The sequence below is a fragment of the Callithrix jacchus genome, chromosome X, assembly GCF_049354715.1.
Source record: "Callithrix jacchus isolate 240 chromosome X, calJac240_pri, whole genome shotgun sequence".
NCBI lineage: Eukaryota > Metazoa > Chordata > Mammalia > Primates > Cebidae > Callithrix > Callithrix jacchus.
In genome coordinates this window covers 136517983-136540821 of record NC_133524.1, presented here as the reverse complement: position 1 = coordinate 136540821, position 22839 = coordinate 136517983, and the positions used below count along the sequence as shown (strand labels likewise).

The 22839-nt window shown below is 36.4% G+C and overlaps 1 protein-coding gene across 21 annotated transcripts in view; it reads left to right on the top strand.

The window, feature by feature from the left end:
• The window catches only part of ATP11C (ATPase phospholipid transporting 11C (ATP11C blood group)), a 212635-nt gene that overhangs the window by 174016 nt on the left and 15780 nt on the right, over window positions 1–22839 (top strand). For all 21 annotated transcript variants that reach the window (XR_013531488.1, XR_013531489.1, XR_013531486.1 and 18 more), the window contains 6 exons: window positions 1357–1459; window positions 2635–2780; window positions 7053–7112; window positions 14649–14776; window positions 18916–19051; window positions 21545–21610. Coding sequence is in view for 18 of the 21 variants with exons in the window: in XM_035289151.3 (XP_035145042.1) it covers window positions 1357–1459; window positions 2635–2780; window positions 7053–7112; window positions 14649–14776; window positions 18916–19051; window positions 21545–21610 (639 nt within the window). In the remaining 3 variants the exon portion in view is untranslated. The remainder of the gene's footprint in view (window positions 1–1356; window positions 1460–2634; window positions 2781–7052; window positions 7113–14648; window positions 14777–18915; window positions 19052–21544; window positions 21611–22839) is intronic.

The following is a 22839-nucleotide window of genomic DNA, read 5'->3' as shown; positions in this document are numbered from 1 at the left end:
CTAATATTTAAAGGGTGCCTTAGCCTCATATGAATTATTTTTAGTCACTCCAGTTAGGTTAAAAATAGATTTTATTTATGTTAACTGGTCAGAGTAATTGTGAGGACAGTATTTTTGCAAAGCATTATTTAGCTACTAAATTACTTAAGTTTTTTAAAGCTGCTAGATTCCAAGGGGTTTTGTGGCTTGCCACATCTAACAGTGATTATCTAAAACATAGGGAAGGAGGGCAGCTGATTACCCAATAGACTTCCGACAAATAACTCTGCCAGAAGGTTTTTGGAGGAACCACAAGGCAGAAGTATTTTAGTACCAGGGATGAACATTTTATTCAGTACCTGTCATGAACATGGCACTGAATTACACAGTATCATTTATACATCTTGAAGAACACTCAGGGAATAGTGACAGGCTTTGATCTAAAAAAACACTCAGGGAATAGTGACAGACTTTGTACACATATCTTGGGCATCTTTCTGCAAATGTCAGCCCCTTTAGTATACATCTTTTAAAATATAGCTACTCATAGGAGAGGTCAGATCATATTGAGCAGTGAGAGATTTATTAAAGTTTAGTTGGCAGCCAGATAGATGCAAGAATTTAACATTAGGTAGGTTCCTAGGAATGAGGGTTCGTGTGCTCCTAGAAAAGGTGAGAGTGTCAGCAGCAAGGAGAGAGTAGAAAGTAACCAAAAACATTGTTCTCTGACTTTCCACTTGGTTCTAGTGGCCCTATATATGTTACCCCAAATCAACTTCCTGGCTTCTGTCACACATTCAACATCGGATCTGAAATAACACATGATGCAATCAAAAAAGAAGGAAATGTATTGACCTCTAATATACATGAGAGGCAATTTTTTTGATAGTTCATGTATGTACAGAACTAGGACAAATTGGTGTTGGTGTTACAGTTTGAATGGCTGTGTTCTTCTGCATCTATGAATTTGACACTATTGTACATATTACAGTTGGCCCTCCGTATCCACAGGTCCTACATCCACAGATCCAAACAACTGGATTGAAAACGTTAGAATAAAACTTAAACAATTAACAATATAACAATAAAAATTATACAGATTTTAATACAATATAGTATTTACATAACATTTATATTGTAGTTAGGTATTCAGAGTTACCTAGAGATAATTTAAAGTATGCAGGACAATTTTGGTATCTATGAGGGTACTGGAACCAATCTTACAAGGATACTGAGGGATGACTATATATGCACAAACTACCTTTCTGTTTGCAAGGTCACTATGTACAAGTGTGAATGAGGCATAAACCCCTAAAGTAGTCCAATCTTACATTCTTCTTTGACCGTTTTTATACCTCTTTTGTATTTAATATTTAGATTGTCAGAATGGTGAAGAATTTAAAAGGCAGCCCAATAACTCTGTCGATAGGTGATGGTGCCAATGATGTTAGTATGATCTTGGAATCCCATGTGGGAATAGGTAAGATATATCTAATGAGATGGCAGCTGTAAAAAGTACCAGTATTGCTTTTAGGTAGTGTGGTCTTATATTCTAGAGTGACTGTTTTGATTGCTCATCTTGAATTTGAGTTTTGGAATGATAATTGTTAAGTAAATGAAGGCCTCATCTGATCATGCAACATGTCCATCCCAAGGTCTACCCTGTGGTAGAAATGTAGCAGTGTTACAAAGTTAAAGGATATTTTTCAATTAGCTAAGTAAAGTGAATTTCCCAAAGCTAGTGGCAGCACAATTGATTGTTTAGCTCTTACTTTGACAGCATGCATGAAATTTTTATTGATTTTCTGCTCCTGGCCAGACTGCCTACTTATGTTGCTGTACTATATCTTTTGAGATCTCAACTGTTTGGAGCTAAGAAATGATAATTGGTTGGCTGTTTTTCAGTGTGGCAGTATTTATGGGTAGTTTGGGCTGTAGTGCTGAATTTATATATTGACGTGCAGCAACAGCTTTTCTACCACCTGTACCATTTTTTCCCTTCTTAGGTTGCTGTTAGGCAACAAAACTAACTCCTCAGCAAGTTAGTTAGCTAGTTTGTTTGTTTTGGCAGGGTGGTGGGGCCAGATATGGAATTCATATCTTGGGAATTATTGTGCTGCAGTTTAGATTCCCAAATCGTTCTTTCCATTTGGAAGTAGTCCTATTTAGTTATCCAAGTATGGAAATGGCCTAAAGCTACTCAAGCTCATAGAACCCTTGCACTGCTAGTCAGGGTTTCATTCATGAAAGAATTTCACTGTTTTATCATTGAGCTTCTAGACCACAAACCCCAGGTTTCTGAGTTGCCTTAAAACACCTAGTCTAGCATCATACACAATTAAGCAATTAATGAGTGACTTAATCATTTTTAAGTTGAATTTTTTTCCTTCATATAATTTTTGCCTTGTAATGATTGAAATAATGATTCTATTTAATTATTATATGTTGTGTTACAAATAGGGAGTTACCAGTTAAACCTAGTTAAATTATTTGGTAAGTCTCAGTGTCACTGTTAACTACCCCTTTGGTTTTTAAAAAGGGGAAACTAAATGATAGAATCGAACTATGACATTTAACCAAGTTGAAACTATGAAACTAAATCTGCGAGTCATTTATTCTAGAAAATACTCACTGTATAGAGATACTGTCTTTTAGGTATTAAAGGCAAAGAAGGTCGCCAAGCAGCTAGGAATAGCGATTATTCTGTTCCAAAGTTTAAACACTTAAAGAAACTGCTTTTGGCTCATGGACATCTATATTATGTGAGAATAGCACACCTTGTACAGTACTTCTTCTATAAGGTATGTGATAAAATATATGTAATTTAATTTTGCTTAAATCCAGCATTGGCTCAGCTTGGTCATGGTTTTGTTCCTTTTTTCATGCTGCTTTTTCTATGTCATACTGAAATTTGTAGTCAACAAAGCAGAGGTGGTCTATTGAATGAATCAGAAACCAGAAATGCCTTTTGATGTAAAATATTCGATAGGAATTTTTAAGCCCCTCTTTATTGAAGCATAAATTAAATACAAACAGTGTATTCATCAAAAGTGTACAGTTCCATGAGTTTTACCAAATGTATACATCCATGTAACCATCACATCAATCAAAAAAATAGAACATTTTGGCCTGGTAATGGCTCATTCCTATAATCCTCGTGCTTTGGGTGGTCAAGGCAGGAGAATCACTTGAGGTCAGGATTTCAAGACCAGCCTGGGCAATATAATGAGTCCTTGTCTCTACAAAAATAAGGATTTTCTAAAATGAAACTTTTGCAGTCATTTGTAATTGTCTATAAACATGCCAACCAAGAGAACCAGTGGTAACATTTGATATGTGACCTTCTGGTCTTTTGTCTATATAAATCGATGTGTGTACATATTATTTTTATACTTTTATACACTATACTCTACATATGGGTTTAAAAAAATTTTTTTGATATATAATTTAACAAAATTTACCTTTTTTTTCCTTAAAGACAGTCTCGCTCTATTGCCCAGGCTGGAGTGCAGTGGCGCAATCTCAGCTCACTGTAGCCTCCGCCTCCTGGGTTCAAACGATTCTTATGCCTCCGCCTCCCAAGTAGCTGGGATTACAAGCACATGCCACCGTGCATAGCTAATTTTTGTATTTTTAGTAGAGACAGGGTTTCACCATGCTGGCCAGGCTGGTCTCAAACTCCTGACCTCAAGTGATCTGCCCCCTTCGGCCTCTCAAAGTGCTGGGATTACAGGCTTGAGCCACCATGCTTGGCCTAAATTTCACCCTTTTAAAGTGTATAATTCAGTGACTTATAATGTGTTCACTATGATGTGCAACCATCATCGCTGTCTAATTATAAAACTTTTCTATCATTCCCAAAAGAGACCATGTACCTATTGGTATAATACATATTGCTTTGTACTTGCCTTTTTCATTTAATTTATATTGTGAACATTTTTCTCATCCAATTTAATATTCTTCAAAACATGATTGTGCAACATCACAAATCCCCAATATTGGACACTGAAGTGGTTTCCTCAACAATACCTTGGTTTCCTTTTATCACCAAGCATTAGAGTATACATTAGAGTGAGTCTGCATACCTGTTGTTGTCTTCCAGGGAATAGAATTTACCAAATTTCTTAATTAGATTCTAGTTTGTAGGTATAGTATTAAGTGTATGTTCCAACTACTCGAATCCGGTGGAATTTAGTATATGATTCAAGTAGTTATGATATTTGAATTTCATACTCTGTAGTTTACAAGAGCTAAAGCTCAGCAACTGATTTCGTGTGTCAGTTGTCTATAGTCAACCCTAGGTCTTTCTAACTTTATATTAATGAAAATATATGTTTATGAAATTGTGAACCCAGTTTCACAGATTTTCTAAGACCCTGCCAGCCAGTATCCTTTGGTAGCCAGGCCAAACACTATGGGAGGAGAGAGATGATGATGATGATGATGGTAACCCAATATATGTAAGGTATTTTGTGAGTTCACAAAATCACTTTTTAAAAAATGTAATACTCACAAACATCCTATGAATAAAGTAGTATTATCTCCATTTAACATACATGGAAAATAGAGCTCAGAAAGATGATATAACTTGCCTTTGGCTTTCTAGCCTGGAAGTGACAGAGCTAGATGTTCCACCATAGACTCATTTAATCCAAATCCATGACTTTTCCTGTGTCACAGTTAGGGTCTGTTGGGCCTTGTACCCAGCAGTTCATGGAAATAAAGGGTTATTCTCTCTTGATCTCCACCTAGTAGGAGATCCCTTGAAGATTTGTCATACAGATCTGCCTAGTAACCTGAACCTATTCCAGAGGCTTACTTTGCCTCTTTCGAATTTTGGCCTGCAATTCAAGCAACTGCCACCAGATGGAAGGAATGCTCTGTTAAGAACAAAACAAGTATTAAAATGCAAATGTTGACCGGTAGCTATTTATGTACTTGATAACCTCTGTCTTCCTTAGTATCTCTAGGCCCATTATCATCTTGGTTACTGACTCAGCAGTCTTTCTTTTTTATTAATATCTTTTGTGCCGAGAGGATTTCTAGTATTTTCAACTCTATTTGGCTGACCTAAGAAGTCTTTCCTTCCTCTTGCCACTGCATCTTCAAATTGTTATTGCTCACTCATGGAGTCCTTCAGTGACAGGTCTTCCTGCCATATGTTTCTCAATTTAATCCTCCTTACATAATTCAACTTGATTAGTGTTTAAAGAATGCCATTTTTCGTGTTAAACAAAGAATACACGGACACGGGCCTGGGGGATGGGGGGCTAAGGGAGGAATAGCATTAGGAGAAATACATAATATAGATGACGGGGTGATGGATGCAGCAAACCACCACCATGGCACTTGTATACCTATGTAACAAACCTGCACGATCTACGCATGTACCCCAGAACTTAAAGTATAATAAATAAATAAACAAGCAACAACAACAACAAAAGAATGCCCACTTTTCAGCTTGTTCCTTAGAAACTTTACTCTCCATTGTCTCAGCTTTAGTCTGGCTTTTAAGGCACCCCACAGTCTGACCCTGTCTTACCATATAAGTTTAAAATACATACATTCTTGTCTTGGTTCCTGCCATAAACATGTCCTATTCATCTTTATTCATAGTTCAAGTTTTAACTTCTTTATTCAATCAGTCAACAAATGTATTTTAAATGTATTATTATGTGCCAAGTCCTGTTTTAGGCACCTGAGGATACACCATGGACTAAGACAGGTAATGTCCCTGTTCTCATGAAACTTACATTCTCATGGGTGAGGTAGACACTCACTCCCCTTCTCATGAAGCAACCCTGTGATTCTCACTGAGCTTTACCTACTTTAACCTTAGAACACTTATGTTTTACATAAACTGTGACTCGAGAAATACTGTGAACTACATTTTGCCTTGTATCAGAACTGATAATGTAAAATGAGCGTTGCTCTTCCAGGTGATGACCTTGGGAGCTCTGACTCATGCTGCAGGGGTGATTCAAAACATGTTGAGCTCATTTCTTTAGAAATGTCCTCCAGATCTAAATATCCTCAGCTGTGGTAGATGTTTATCCTTTGAGGTTGTATTTGATTTTTACAAACAGTCTCAAGTCTCCTAGAGCTAATTCTGGAGAATTAGCTGACAGAAAGGAGGAGACTGGTTTTCGGGCATGACTGGAAAGTGGGCTCTTAAAGCAGCTTCTTGAAGGGAAGTTCAGAGATACCATGAGCAAGTGACAGCAAAGAAGCTCACAGCCTGTTTTGAAGGATAGCACTTATTTGAAAATTCTAGTCCTAGTGGTTTTGCTTAAAGACATCAATTTCAGTATTTTATAATCACACTTAGTAGCTTTTACTGCCTTATGAATTCCCAGCTTGTATTTCTTTTCTGCTTGTCTTTTTAGTATTTTTCAAATTAAATAAGTCCCTTAGGACAGTAATCTCCAACCTTTTTGGCATCAGGGACCTCAGACTGTTATGCTCACTTGCCTGCTGCTACCTCATGTTGTGCAGCCTCGGAGAGGGGTGGGGTGGGGGCCATGACTTAGGAGAAAGAAGTTGACTTTTTTCTTTTGGTATCACCTATGTGCCATCTTTGTGTATAGTAGATGCTCAATAATGAAATGTTGATTGCTTGATGAGGTAGTAATAAAGGTATTAAAGCATTTGTTGATATTGTTAGTGTCAATATAATCTGTAGTAGTTTCCCAACTATTTATTGGCATTAATTGACTTTATATGCTTACAGCATTGTCAGCGTACTATATGATTTGCAAATCTAATTGGTGTTAAAGATACAGTACCATTTACTATTCATATTGGATGAGCTCATTTCTTTCCTGGAAGAAGAATAGCAAGAGTTTCTCATAAAGTAAAAAAGATCCTCTTCTACCTTGATAGGGCAAAAGTTGGTCTTAATATGAATTAATAATTATTTGAGTTGTTTCCTTGTGTCTCTGGAATAGAGGTTTATTGCATTCTGACATTAGAAGGATTTAGGAATAGTTGTAAACTATTTGGCATATATATTCCCATTTTAGTTCAGCAAGTTAAGTGAAGATGTTAATTCTTGTCTTAATTTTTTTTTCTAGAACCTTTGTTTCATTTTGCCACAGTTTTTGTACCAGTTCTTCTGTGGATTCTCACAACAGGTTTGTTTCCCAAGTTATTCATTATAATGTTTACATTTACTGTTAATAAATTATCCTTATATGTTAGATTTATAGAGATTAGAGATGTATGTCTAAAGTAAAAGGATCTCTTGGTTTTGACAACAGCAAACGTTTATGTCTTTGCTTTACTAGTTTTCTTATTGTTACCATCATTTTGAAATGTTTTTGGTACACCCTGTTGGAGTTGTGATAACATTACAAAGAGTATTTTGAAATTTCTCTTTTTATCCTTGTATAAAATCTGTTTCACAATTCTAAAATGTTATAACTTAATATTTCATTAAATGAAATCTCCCAACTTTGGAGGTTCTCAAATTAGTTTTATAGAAAATATTAATCTTTAAGCCAGTCGAGAACTGTGATTCCTAGAGAAAGCCTTGGATTACATAAAGCAGCTATAGATGTTTTGCTTTCTATTGTTTTCTAAACATACATAAGGAGTATGCTATATATTAACTTGATGCCTAACTGGTAGGATGGGAAGGCATCGTCATTTTAACAACTGAAATGGATTTGGCATAACTTCTGGTGGGAAGTATAGCAAAATATAGGAGCTATAATACTCAGTGACTCAGAAATTTTTAATTAATCTATGAGAAGTTCAGTGATTTTGCCAGATTGGGCTACCACATTGCCATAGGTGTTAGAGACTGAGTTTCTAAATGTCAAAGGCAAGCTTTGCATACACTTCTGTGAATACAAAGTACACTTATGAATACATTTATGTATTCTTCTTGATTCTTACTGGTAGGAAGTGATTTTTTTCTAATTCTTTGGCAGTATTTTTTTTTTTAATTTTTAGGTTCAGGAGTGCATGTGCAGGTTTGTTATATAGGTAAACTTATGCTGCAGGAGTTTGGTGTACAGTTTATTTTGTCACCCAGGTAATAAGCATAGTATCTGATAGGTAGCTTTTTGATCTTCTCACTCTCCAACCTGAAGTAGTCTCTGGTGTCTGTTGTTCGCTTCTTTGTGTCCATGTGTTTTCATTGTTTAGCTGCAACTTACAAGCGAGAATATGCTGTATTTGGTTTTCTGTTCCTGTGTTAGTTTGCTTAGGATAATGGCCTCCAGCTCCATCTATGTTGCTGCAAACAACATGATCTTACTCTTTTTTGTGGTCACATAGTATTTCATGGTGTATATGTACCACATTTTCTTTATCCAGTCTACCATTGATGGGCATTTAGTTTGATTACATGTTTTTGATATTATGAGGAGTGCTGCAGTAAACATATATGTGTGTGTGTCTTTATGGTAAAATAACTTATATTCCTTCGGGTATATACCTAGTAGTGGGATTGCTGGGTTGAATGGTAATTCTGTTTTAAGGTCTTTGAGGAATCACCACACTGCTCTCCACAATGGCTAATTTACATTCCCACCAACAGTGTTCAAGTGTTCCCTTTTCTCTGCAACCTTGCCAGCATCTGTTATTTTTTGACTTTTTAATAACAGCCATTCTGACTGGTGTGAGATGGTATCTCATTTTTGTTTTGATTTACATTTCTCTAATGATTAGTGATGTTGAGCGTTTTTTTCCTATGCTAGCTGGCTGCGTGTATGTCTTCTTCTGAAAAGTTTCTGTTCATGTCCTTTGCCCATTTTTCAATGGGGTTTGATTTTTGCTTGTACATTTATTTAAGTTCTTTATAGATGTTAGATATTAGACATTTGTCACATTCATCATTTGTAAATGTTTTCTCTCATTTTGTAGGTTTTTTATTCTGGAAAGTTTACTCTGTTGATAATCATCTTCTTGTATGCAGAAACTATTTAATTAGGTACCATTTGTCAGTTTTTGTTTTTGTTGCTATTGCTTTAATCATCTTTGCCGTGAAATCTTTGCCAGATCCTATGTCCAGACTGGTATATCCTAGGTTGTCTTCCAGAGTGGTTATAGTTTTAGGTTTTACATTTAAGTCTTTAATCTATCTTGAGTTGATTTTTATATATGGCATAAGGAATGGGTCCAGTTTCAATCTTCAGCATATGCCTAGTGAGTTATCCCAGCACCATTTATCGAATAGGGATTCCTTTCCCCGTTGCTTGTTTTTTGTCAGTTGTGTTGAAGATGAGGTGATCATAGATGTGTGGCCTTTTTTTCTGGGCTCTCTCTTCTGTTCCATTGGTCTGTATGTCTGTTTTTGTACCAGTACCATGCTGTTTTGGTTACTGTAGCCCTGTAGTACAGTTTGAAATCAGGTAATGTCTCCAGCTTTGTTCCTTTTGCCTAGGATTGCCTTGGCTGTTTGGGCCCTTTGTTTGGTGCCATATGAATATTAAAATATTTATTTCTAAATGTGAAGACTGTAATTAGTAGTTTGATAGGAATAGCATTGAATCTGTAAATTGCTTTGGACAGCATGACCATTTTAACAATATTGATTCTTCCTATCCAAGAGCATGGAATGTTTTTCCATTTGTTTGTGTCATCTCAGATTTCTATGAGCAGTGTTTTTTAGTTCTTATTGCAAAGATATTTCACCTCCCTGGTTAGCTGTACTCCTAGGCATTTCATTACTTTTGTGGCTGTTGTGAATGGGATTTCGTTAACTGATTTGGCTCTCAGCTTGGATGTTGTTGGTGTATATGATTGCTATTGATTGTTGTCCATTGATTTCATACCCTGAAACTTTGCTGAAGTTACCAGATCAAGGAGCTTTTGGGGCCAAGGCTATGAGGTTTTCTAGGTATTGAATCATATTATTTGCAAACAGGGATAGTTTGACTTCCGGGTTTCCAATTTGGATGCCTTTTATTTCTTTCTCTTTTCTTACTGCTCTGGCTAGGACTTCCAGTACTGTGTTAAATAAGAGTGGTGAGATAGGGCATCCTTGTCTTCTTCCGTGTTTGAGGGAATGCTTCCAGCTTTTGCTTAAGTGTGATGTTGGTTATGGATTTTTCTTAGATGGCTCTTATTATTTTGAAGAATGTTCCTTCATTGCCTAGTTTGTTGAGAGTTTTTAACATGATGAATTTTACTGAAAACTTTTTCTGCATCTATTGAGATGATCATGTGGTTTTTGTTTTTAGTTCTGCTTCTGTAATAAATCACATTTACTGATTTGCATATATTGAACCAACCTTACATTCTAGTGATAAAGCCTGCTTGATCATGGTGGATTAGCTTTGTGATGTGCTGCTGGATTCAGTTTGCTAGTATTTTGTTGAGTATTTTTGCATCTATCTTCATCAAGGATCTTGGCCTGACGTTTTCTTTTTTTGTTGTTGTTGCATCTGTGCCAAGGTTTTCGTATCAGAATGATGCTGGCCTCATAGAATGATTTAGGGAGAAAACCTTCCTCCTCAAGTTTTTGGAATAGTTTCAATAGGAATGCTATCAGATCATCTTTATACATCTGGTAGAATTGGCTGTGACTCTGTCTGGTCCTGGGCTTTTTTTTTGGTTAGGAGACTTTTTATTACCATTCAGTTTTGGAAGTCATTATTGGTCTTTTCAAGTATTCAGGAAATCCCTGGTTTTCTGACTGGTTCAGTCTTGGGAAGTTGCGTATGACCAGAAATTTAACCATTTCTTGTAGGTTTTCTAGTTTTTGTGCATACAAATGTTCATAGTAGCCTCTGAGGGTTTTTTTGGTATTTCTTTTATGTCAGTGGCATCATCTGCTTTGTCATTTCTGATTGTGTTTATTTGAATCTTTTTTATTAGTCTAGCTAGTGGTCTATATATATTATTAAACTTTTCCAAATAACCATCTCCTGGATTTCATGATCTTTTGTATGGTTTTTTTGTATCTCAGTTTCCTTCAATTCAGCTCTAATTTTGGTTATTTCTTGTCTTCTTCTAGCTTTGGAGTTGGTTTTGCTCTTGTTTCTCCAGTTCTTCTAGTTGTGATGTTAGGTTGTCAATTTGACCTCTTTCCGACTTTTTTTGTCCTTTGAGAGGGAGTCTCACTCTGCCACCCAGGCTGGAGTGCAGTGGCACAATCTTGGCTCACTGCCTTCTCCGCCTCCTGGGTTTAAGAGATTTTCCTCCTTCAGCCTCCTGAGTAGTTGAGATAGCTGAGATTACAGGTGCCCATCACCACACCTGGCTAATTTTTATATTTTAGTAGAGATAGGGTTTCACCATGATGGTCAGTCTGGTCTTGAACTGCTGAACTCAAAGGATCTCTCTGCCTTGGCCTCCCAAAGTGCTGGGATTACAGGCTTGAGCCACCGCACCTGGCCCTCTTTTTAACTTTTTGATGTGGGTATTTAGTGCTATAAATTTTCCTCTTAACACGTTCTTAGCTGTGTCCCAGAGATTCTGGTATGTTGTATCTTTGTTCTTAAAGAAATTCTTGTTTTTCACCCTAATTTCATTATTTACCCAAAAGTCATACAGGAGCAGGTTTAATTTTCATGTTGTATGGTTTTGAGGGATTTTTCTTAGTATTAATTTCTGTCACACTGGTTTGAGAGTATGGTTGGTATGATTTTTGTTTTTTTTTGAATTTGCTGTGGATTGTTATATCCAATTGTGTGATAGATTTTAGGTTATGTGCCATGTGGCGATAAGAAGAATGTATATTTCGTTGTTTGAAGGGAGGATAGAGAGTTCTGTAGATATCTATTAGGTCCATTTGGTCACATGTTGAGTTCAGGGCCTGAATATCTTTGTTAACTTTTGACCTCAGTGATCTGTCTCATACTGTCAGTAGGATGTTAAAGTCTCTTTGGCAGTATTTTTAAGAGAATGTATTCTTCTCAATGGAAATGACTGTTCTCTTTCTCTTGAATTTGCCTCTTTACTGTTTGGTACTCTGTCTCTTACTTCAGTGCCATGTCATTAGCCCAGGAGTGCCAGTTATAAACAGCTCACATTATGAATTAAGCATCTTTCAGTTTTTGGAAGCGCCATCAACCTTCTTATATTCGAAATTAATAGTATTAGAGAGTTTTGTAAATTCTGATCATTCTGTTTTTCTTGAACATTCAAATTGCTATTGAGCAAAATGTTGCTAATTCCATTCTTTCTTGGATGAATCTAAGTATTAAAAAGCTATTTGAAATTCTCTTAACTAATGTGTAGCAGTGTGCTAAAGGTAAGTTGGCTTGTTCTGGTGGAAATATAGTTTTCATTTTGAAAGGAGTCTGTTGCTTTGTTATTCTTTTAAAACATGTTTACCAAGCACAAGTTTTAGGGCAAAAATGACTTATTTCTTATAAAGCCATCTGAGATTCTAACCGTGGATGTCTTCAGTCTGCTTAGATTACGCTAACTGCTTATGGTTCCATAGGAGTTGATGTTGGGCTCCTCTGTTGTTCAACTGGTAGGTTCATTTTTTTTTTTCAACTGTTTCTTGATTGCCTACTTTGTGCCAGGTTACATGGTGAGGATATAGCAGTGATCAAAACAAGCTTTCTTGCTCTCATGAAACTTGCAGTGTGTAGTGATAGGATGAAAGATAACAATCAAATACATTATGTTGGGTACTGATATATGCTATGGTGGAAAAAAGAAAGCATTATAAAGTGACAGAGTGTAACTGGAGAGAGGGCTGCTGTTTTAGAGATCTAGAAAGATCTCTCTGATGAGGTGACATTTGGGCAGAGACCTGAAGGAGGTAAGAGAAGGAACTATGTGGACATCTTAAAGGAAAATGTACCAGGTAAAAGGAAGGTAAAAGTGTACTAGGAGAGCTCAAGAGGTAATGTGATATGCAAAATCTTTAATTTTGATTTTGGTCTTGTGTTAGTGCTGAATGTAGCAACCTTTTATTGCAAATATCTTTGGAGTACCTATGGGTAGTCAGTCAGCTTTTTTCAGTTCAGAAGCCCGTTAAGGCATTCTCTGGAACTTGCAAAGAGGACTATGAAGAGTATAGATATGGACCAGGATTCAGATTCTTTACCAAAAAAAGCTTCCCTTTCTTTAGCAAAACTAGGATAGATTTTTTTTAATGAAAAGAAAACATTGTAACAGGTTTCATAAAAAACAGTATTATCAACTAAACCTGTTTGTTTTGGGGACATTCTAATTATGTACCTAAGAATTACAATGATCTGCCATGTGATTTTAAAGTACCATAGTGAAATAAAAGTAGATTGATGCTTCTTTTGTTTGAATGAAATTCAAGACTAAATTACACACTAGTCAATCTGAGTTGTATTTATTTTAAATTTACTCATTAGTGAAAATGAGTAGTTTTCAAAGAAAGTGTGGTGTTATATGCCACGGACTAGTCCTCTCCTTTGAAAATAAAAAGGAATGCAGCACCTTTTTTGTACTTTTAAATTCAGTGGAATATCTTTACTGAGCTTAAATCTTGGTTTATAGAAACTATGTTGGAAGTATCTTTCAACTTCATGGAGAATGTTGCATCCATTATCATTTGCTTTGTCTTTCCTGCTGCCAGAGTTGTTGTCCCCTCCTCTGGGCTTCCCCAGCTCCTTGTGCACCTCTCATTCTGCCTCTCCATCTAGAATTTGACCTCCTTGATGGACAGGGGATAAGTTGACTCTGTCCCTAGTACTTGTCATTTAGCAGACACTCAGTAAATGTCCTGCAGTCAATTAGTGAAGTAATTAATGCACTATTCAAGTCATTCCAAGCCTTTTAGAGTCAATCTCCATTATGATAGTAATTATCTTTCATAGCCATTGATTGAAAATACATTATTTTGTTAATTTGTGTCATAGTTAAATGCATTTTATTAATCAAGGGACAATTATAAATATGAAAAACACATAGAAGTATGGGGAATTATTTATTCAGGCCACAGAAAATGTTTGTATGACAATCTTGAGCACTGTGTAGATAAAATACTTTAAATTTTTTCAATAAAGGAAGATTTATAATATAGGAGCAGGCCTTTAGAAATGTTACAGTTTTCTATCTATACTCATTTATTTATTCATCAAGTATTAATTGAATGCTTTTTGTATACCAGGTTCTGTTATAGGAGCTTAAGATTCTCTGAGTTCTCCAGTCGAAGACCACCAGGACCACACTTGGAGTTGATCAAATTAGGTTTATTTCTCAGTCAGGGAGGAATAACACACGCCATGAGAAACTGTAGGGCTTCTCAGGAAGAGGATGTTAGAAAATACACAATTTGGACCTGAAAATACTCACCAAAAATATGTAAAATGTTAACCAAAACAATGGTGACACAGGCTGGCTGCTGCCTATATTTATTTTCTCTAAAGATTCTTCACTTACACTTAATGGTCTTTGCTGAAGTAAATCTTGAATAACTAGTTTTAGCTACTAAATAATCTTTTGAAAAGTTATTAATGTCTATTAGAAACGCAGCTTATAGCATGTGAACATTCTAAATTAGATTCTGTTAAAGGGGAGGTATATTAATGTGACACATCACAATATGTTAGATTCTTTTTTGTAGTTACTAGGCAGTGATCTTATTTACAGTTTCCTTTGCCAGCACCAAAAGCATGACAGAAAACTTTCTTATTTTAGCTAGTAAGTTTTCCACATACATTAAATATCATCTTGTAGATGATTGTTATATGAAATTTCTTTCTTTCCTCTATTTTTTATTTTAGCCACTGTATGATGCTGCTTACCTTACAATGTATAATATCTGCTTTACATCCCTGCCCATCCTGGCCTATAGTCTACTGGAACAGCACATCAATGTTGACACTCTGACCTCAGATCCCCGATTGTATATGTAAGTTAAATATTTAGTTAAAACCCCCTAAGACTTTCAAAGTTGTGGTTTTCATTTCACCTGAGGTGAGAAGAACACAGAACTATGTACTTGGTTTTTGGTTTGATTATGTGGTTCTGTTTGGAATTTTTAGCTATTGAAAATGACAACAGGAAAATGACATATTTCCTAGGTGTGGGTTCTGTACTTGAATGTGTGTGAAACATTTAGTTCAGAGTCACTCGTTTCTAAAACTTAAACCTACGATGTCATAATGTTCTGGTGTCTCATGGGAAGACATGATATTTTAACTCCAAAGGAAGAAAAGCATACATAAAGATCTTCCGCAGTTTAGAATATTATTCCTACTTGTTGCAGATTGAATGATGAAGTTATATTACCCTTTGTCATGTAAACTGCACCTACAGCAGTAGCTGCCCCATACCCCACCTTTGTTAACCCCATTCTAAAACTGTTTTGTTGAAGAAAATAATGAACTCCTAAGCCATTGTATTCATTTTGTGTCAGTTGAAATAGATGCTTTTCTCTGTGGATGGGGGACTTAGCACTAGCCCCAGTTGCTTAACTTATGATTTAATTGGATTTTTAGATTATAGCCTACAGCTGAGGATAAACATGTTAATTTACAGCAGATTGTAAGCATTGCTAAATAGTAGGTAGCAAGTGCAATAAAGAGGTTTGGATGATTTCTCTGTATGAAATGATGCACAAATTTAAGGGATTTTTTAAAACCAGCATGACTCATAACAATTTAGCAATTGTTAGAATTATACAGAGTTATAAAATTTATCATTTTAAAGGTCTTTATTAAGGAAAATTTCAGACATACATAAAAGTAGAGAGAATGCTATTTATATAATGAATTGAATGTAAATAGTTGTCGAACCACTCAGTTTGTCTTAACCACTCAGCTTCAACAACTCTCAATTCCTTGACATTCCTGTTCGACTAATAACCCTATCTGCTCTATCAAAGGCTTATTTTGAAGCAAATCTCAAACATTATATAGAACAGTTATTTCACTATGCATCTTTTAAAGATAAGGATTTTTAAAGATGATAATACCCTATCACTTAACAAGTCCTTAATATCAAATATCCAGGCAGTGTTCACATTTCTCTAGTTGACTCACATTTTTTCATAGCATGCTTATTTGAATCAGGATCCAAAGAAGGTCCACACATTGCAATTGGTTTATATACTTTCTCAGTCTCTTTTATCTCTAAGTTAACCCTGCAATTTATTTGTGGACAAAACCAGATTATTTATGTTGTAAAATTTCTCCCAGTCTAGAGTTTGCTGATTATATCCTAATTGTGTTTACATGTTCTGCTGATCCCTGTATTTGTTGTAAATGCATAATTAGATCTAGAGGGGAATCATTAGAACTTTGGTAGAAATCTTGTAAGCATCAGCTCCTGCTATTTTCTTTTTGAAAATGAAGAACCAGGGCCCAGAAATGACTTACCTAAGGACACAGGATACAACCAGATGTAAAATGAAGATCAGAATTCAGTTCTCTTTCCAGTGCTTTTTCCAGCAGGCCAGTGGTTTTAATACATTGTTTTAACTACAGTTGTTTCCAGACAACTTCTAAAGTGAAGCCCAATAGTGCAGTTGCTCTAGTGAAGTGGGATTTGAGGGGTAGTAGGCAGAATTCCTCCCATTCAGTCCCACCAAGAGCTCAGACTAACACCTGGGCTGAAATCCTCTGCCACTTAACCATGTGACCATATGCAGGTTACTTGACTGTATGCCTCAGTTTCATCTTCAGTAATATATGGGCAGCAGTAGCACCTAATCACAATGGTTTTGTGAGGAATAAATGAGTCACTATATACAAAATAACTAAAAAAAACAGTGCCTGACAAGTTTTCAAGCAATGATAGCTATTAATCTTATTATTCTAACACCCTCCTCCAGCCTTCAGGGCTGTGCTGAGCATTTGTATAAATTAAGAATATCAAAAATCTGCAAAAAGCTGTTGAGTACAAAATATCGTAAGGGTTTCCATAAAATTTTAGTGACTGTGCTCTAGGTGTAGGTCATGATTTATTGAATTTTGCATAGACTTGCCACATCTGAGGCAAAAATAAAGTCTATGGCATACCTATTGCCCAGCCCAAAGTGCCACTTTTCTCTTTGACCTCATGCTTGTAAGTAGTGAATGCCTTCTCTGACAAGACATTGCTCTTGGCCTGTCACCAGACTCTAGATTGCTTCATTACTCTGACTATTCTTTGTGAACATGAAGCCCTGGTCTTCTTCTATGGCTCTCTGTACAGCATGCCACTTAATTTTAGCAGTGGCATTGTGTAGCGTATTATAGATTTTACCTTTGGTGATTTAGTAACTTGGATACTTCCAAACACTTTGATGTGAAAGAAGACATAATTGGATGTTTTTGTATTTTTAAGAAAAATGTAAAAAATAAACTAGTATAGAGGGAGCAGGTGTAATTTGTTTCTTCTACAGCATTAAAAGGCAAAAGGGTTCTGGTATACCTGCTGCCTACCATAATATGGAGGTGCTCAGGCCTGTGCTGCTCATCAACCTCTCCCCAGATCTTGATTCTCTCTTATGCTCTCCTTCATGTTAATTGCCCCATTCTTGGGTTTTTGACAGTTTCTTCAATCGAGTGCAGCTAGAAAGCCTGACCTATAATTCAACATATCATGCTTCTCCTGCTCTTTTCCCCCACTGAATGTGATGTAACTCCTGTCAATGGTATGTAAATACAGGGACCACTTCCTGCTTTTGCCCTTTCTTAGCTCAAGTCAGTGACTGTCAAAAGCCACATTGGCTGGCAGTTGTTGGGCAGTGCCTGCAAGGATCTTTACCGGAGGTGCCTTCCCTTTGGCTCCTAGTTGTCTTGGAAACATGACTTACTGGCTGTAGGGAGAACTTGTTTCTGGGAAGCAGCTACCTCTTTCTGCCATTTTTCTAGGACAGACAGCATACCCTAAATTTCAGATCGCTGAATGCACCTGGAAATCCTAGTAGGTAAATGTTGCGTAATTGCAATGTGTTCATGAAATCCCACAGTACTGAATACCAACTCAACAAGGATCAGTTGCATTTACATTACAAAGGTGTTTCTTACTTGATACAGCCCAGTGACATTCTTGGTGGTATTAGAAACAAGTATGTTATTTGACTAATTAGATATCATTTATTAAATGTTAAGAGCAATTTGAAATAGAATCCAAAAGAAACACATGCACAAACCCATCTTTTTCTGCAGCTCTGCTCCATTAGAAATGGTAGCCTTATTTAGCATTCTGACTTGTGCTGTTTTTGACAGATTTAAACGTAGTCTGTCCACCTGCCATTTATCAGAGTATCATTATAAAACTCCAAACATGTTATTTGACTTGATGGAAAAATATAAAGGGCACCATAAGACCTAAAAAAAAAGGTTGGATTTCCAGGAATAAATCTTGATTAAAAGAAATATCTTAATTGTTCTTGGAAAGCTTGGTAGCTTGATTGAGAACATATGCTCTGAAGTCAAGTCAATCCAAGATTGTATATTAGCTCTGTCTCTAACCAAGTGAACTTTGGCATTGCTGCTACACTAGCAAACTATACTGCACATTGAAATCAGCTGGGGGGCTTTAAAAATATCCTGACCTCCATGTTACAGCCTATGCCAATTAAATCAGAATGAAGATGGGAGCCTTAGTAGTTTTTAACGATCCTCCAGGGATTCCAAAGTGCATCAAAGTTTGGGAACCATTGTGTTACACCTTTCTGAGGCTCCTCATTATTTGTAAATCTGAGTGATAATAATACCTATCTCAGGTAGTTTTTATGTGGATAAAAATAGTTAATGTCTGTAAAACTCTTAGCCCAATTCCTGGCATATAAGTACCATTAATCAAAGGAATTATTGATGTTATTGTTGTAAGTGGCCAAAAATTTAGAAGAGTTTAAAGAGTTTACTCCAGTGGCTGAGTCAGGAGATGACTGCATGAAGGTCAGCCTTTGGCTCAGTCTGACCCTTTACCAAAAATCTGTCAGGCCATTAAGGGTAGTCCCCTTCGTTATAGCAGGGTCAAACCCCATGCCCACCTTTGACATTTCACTGTATGTTTAAATGAAAAGTTTTACTAATGTTTTTTCCCATTTCTCAATAGGAAAATTTCAGGCAATGCCATGCTACAGTTGAGCCCCTTCTTATATTGGACATTTCTGGCTGCCTTTGAAGGGACAGTGTTCTTCTTTGGGACTTACTTTCTTTTTCAGACTGCATCCCTAGAAGAAAATGGAAAGGTAAAAAGAAGCTGTCATTACATCTTTTGGTGTCATAAGCATGGCTTATCTTTTTCCCACAGGCACTGGATCTGTCATATACATACTCTAGAGGTAATCATTTTACAAACTTTTTCTGAAGATACAGTAGTTAGTTCTCACAGCTTCTGTAGAACAATAGAAGTGAAATAAGAAGTCACTTTCTGTGTGCATGGCTAACTAGAGAGCTTATCTGCAATCTTTCTGGAACCTTAACTTGCCCGTAATTTTTACTAGATTAACAGAGTTCTTGGGACTTCAGACTCCTGCTCTTTGACAAGAGAAAGGTTTTTCCCATTTTAAAGTAAAGCCTGGCTGCACTCAGTTCTTATTCAGGGTGGCCTTCCATGCTTGCAGCTAAAGTGGGTAGCTGCCATATATTTGGAGTGTTTGCCCAATAGGTGAAGAGGGAAATTCTCTTCCCAATGGAAGCACAGTATTCTCCAGAAAGGCTACTCTGGTCCTGCCAATGTCTTCCCAGCTCATGACTATCTCATTCAGCAGCTGCACTGGGGTCATTTTGCCCTCTCTGTACTCTAAGAGAAAATTAGTGATGGGGGACAGGTGAGGCCTTCCTCCTGCAGCCACACAATAGGAAACCAAAAACACTACCTTGCATACTGCTTTCACTATGTTCTCCTTTGCTATTTCTGAGATTCTTCATTTATGGTTGTTCATTCTTTATAATGATAATGTGAAGCAAAGCTAAGATTCAAAAAGAATTTACTGAGTATTATGTCCTGTTACAGAAAAATAGGTTCAGTGAATTTGAATGGTACTTTAAAATTAGACACTGCAATCAAAACCTCTCTAATTTGGACAAAAATTAGTTTAGTATGAACCCATGAAAATTATTAATCACAAAGTACTTGTTGGGGAAACACAGATCTACTTTAAAGTAGTCACATGTAGCACTTGCCAAAGAGTGTCCTGCCAAATCCTGTGAGCCCTTGGGAAAATCACATCAGTTTTCCAGGTCCGCTTTACCCACCAGTAAGAAAAATTGATTTGATTTGATGATTTTCCGGCCTCTTGAGGTTTATAACTGATTGTGCAAATTCACTTTTTATTTTGGTTTTATTTGGCAGGCAGATTTTATATAGCTGGCTACTGCTTAAAAGGAGTTTGCTCCAAAGTAGCAGATACTCTCCTATAGTCGATGTGAATCATTTGCTCAGCAAACTTTCCAGGTGGTGCATGAGAACATCAACTCAGCATCTGTTTAATTAGTTACCCATTTTGAGTTCACAAAGTCCAAATTAATAAGGTTTTATTGTATATGTCACCATCCCTCTAAATGTTTGCTAAAATTACGGTAAGTATATGAATTACTATTAGCAAGAAAAAAACACTCATATATGATTTGAGTGAATCCTTTTTTTGCTTCTATTAATCTTAATTTTTGTTTTTATTTTTTAAAAAACCTTTTACATCTCATTTTCTGTTTTAATGTTATGCATTCAGATCTTGACAACATTTGGTAAGCATATGTGCCATTCATTGCCATCATTTGGATTTATACATGGTATCTGCTTTTCGTTGATGTGCACATGCTGACAGCTCTTGTATTTACAACCCCAAAAAAAGACTCATTTAACAAAATGTCAATCCATTTGTCTACAAATTATTGCTCATTTGAGAGGTTTAGTTCTATATTGTAGGTAAATCCCATATCAAATTCTTTAGAGACATGAATCATTCAAATGACTTGTTTTGATGAACATTGCTGTTAGTAGAGTATTTGCTTTCTTTGGCCTTTGTCACACCAGCGAGTTCCCTGTTTAATGCTGCATGGAGTAATAGAAGTAAACCCTGCCAACCACAGGTGGGGTGTATCTGTTCGTGAAAATTTAGGATCACAGGAAAATCTGGCATTGTGGCCTGATCTTATTGACTAGCTGTTTCCTTAAACATTTCATACAAAAATCTTTGGCAGTTACCCACAAGATTAAACTTGGCTTTTTTTTTTAACATAAAAAAGTACTGGCCGGGCGCGGTGGCTCAAGCCTGTAATCCCAGCACTTTGGGAGGCCGAGGCCAGTGGATCACGAGGTCAAGAGATTGAGACCATCCTGGTCAACATGGTGAAACCCTGTCTCTACTAAAAATACAAAAAATTAGCTGGGCATGGTGGCGCGTGCCTGTAATCCCAGCTACTCGGGAGGCCGAGGCCAGTGGATCACGAGGTCAAGAGATTGAGACCATTCTGGTCAACATGGTGAAACCCTGTCTCTACTAAAAATACAAAAAATTAGCTGGGCATGGTGGCGCGTGCCTGTAATCCCAGCTACTCGGGAGGCTGAGGCAGGAGAATTGCCTGAACCCAGGAGGCGGAGGTTGCGGTGAGCCGAGATCGCGCCATTGCACTCCAGGCTGGGTAACAAGAGCGAAACTCCATCTCAAAAACAAAAAAAAAAGAAAACTCAGATAATACTTGCATATACATGGTACATGTAATTATTAAATGTTTTTCAGGTATACGGAAACTGGACTTTCGGAACCATTGTTTTTACAGTCTTAGTATTCACTGTAACTCTGAAGGTTAGATTTTTACTTATTCACATATATTTAACACTGTTTCTGTAATACTTTCTTGTCTTATCCCAATATACCATTTCTTTGTCTCCTAATCTTTATTTTTGTTATGGGTTGTTATTAAAGTCTTTGTCTTAATACTTACTAAAATGTGTATGATGTTAATGATTTGGGTATTTGTATACTATTTTTGATTAATTTTTTCCAGTATATTATCATCTTTATTTTGTTTTACTTAAAAAATTCAAATATCATACTTATGGTGAAAATCTGTTTCTTTACTACTATTTTAAGTGGCATATAAACGGGTTGTGGGTGAGAGAGTGTGTGCTTGTGTGCGTGCATGTGTGTTTGTGTTTTTATGTTAAGTACTTGAATCTTCTAAAAATTATACATCTGTTTAAGAACCTCGGGCCTAAAATAGGTATATATGAGCAAGATATATGTGAAAAAGGGCTTGATAGTAGTAACGTTTTATAAAATGTATTCATCGTTGATGGCCGGATGTGGTGGCTCATGCCTGTAATCCCAGTACTCTGGGTGACCAAGGCAGGCAGATCACTTGAGGCCAGGAGTTCAAGACTAGCTTGAGCAACATAGTGAACCCCTGTCTCTTATTTGTATTTTTTTAATTTAAAAATAAATGTAGAAAAATTAAAAAATGTATAAATTGAATTAATCACTAAAATTTACCCATGTTAGTGACAGAGTGCTTAAGAATGTAGTGCAGGTAAACAAAAGAAAGGTAATTTTGGCAAAATCATTGGCACTGACATACAGCCATATGATAATGCTGTGAAACCTCACTGATTGCTACCCTTGACACCCATGATTTGGGAGTCTCTTATAGTTGAAAGCATAATCAAATTATTTTTATCATTCTAATAATAAACACCTCACATGGGGTCCATGAGTAAATACCTTTAAATGAATTCCAGCATCCCCAGGGGTTAGAACCAGAATTCAGAAGTATAATTGTCAAAGGATCTCTCTCAGCTTTCCCTCTAAATTGTTTTTCATGGTTTATTTCTCATACCAGATAGAGCTAACATATGTTTGCTTTATTCATCTATTTCAGTAATATTTTAGGACCTTAAAAGGACATGTTACAGTTCATATCAGTATAGCCACTTACTAGCTGTGTGTCCTTGGGCAAGTGACTTTAACTTCTCTGTGCCTCGGTTTCCTCTTGTGTAAAATTGAGATAAAAGTAGCACTTACCCTTCTTAGGGTTT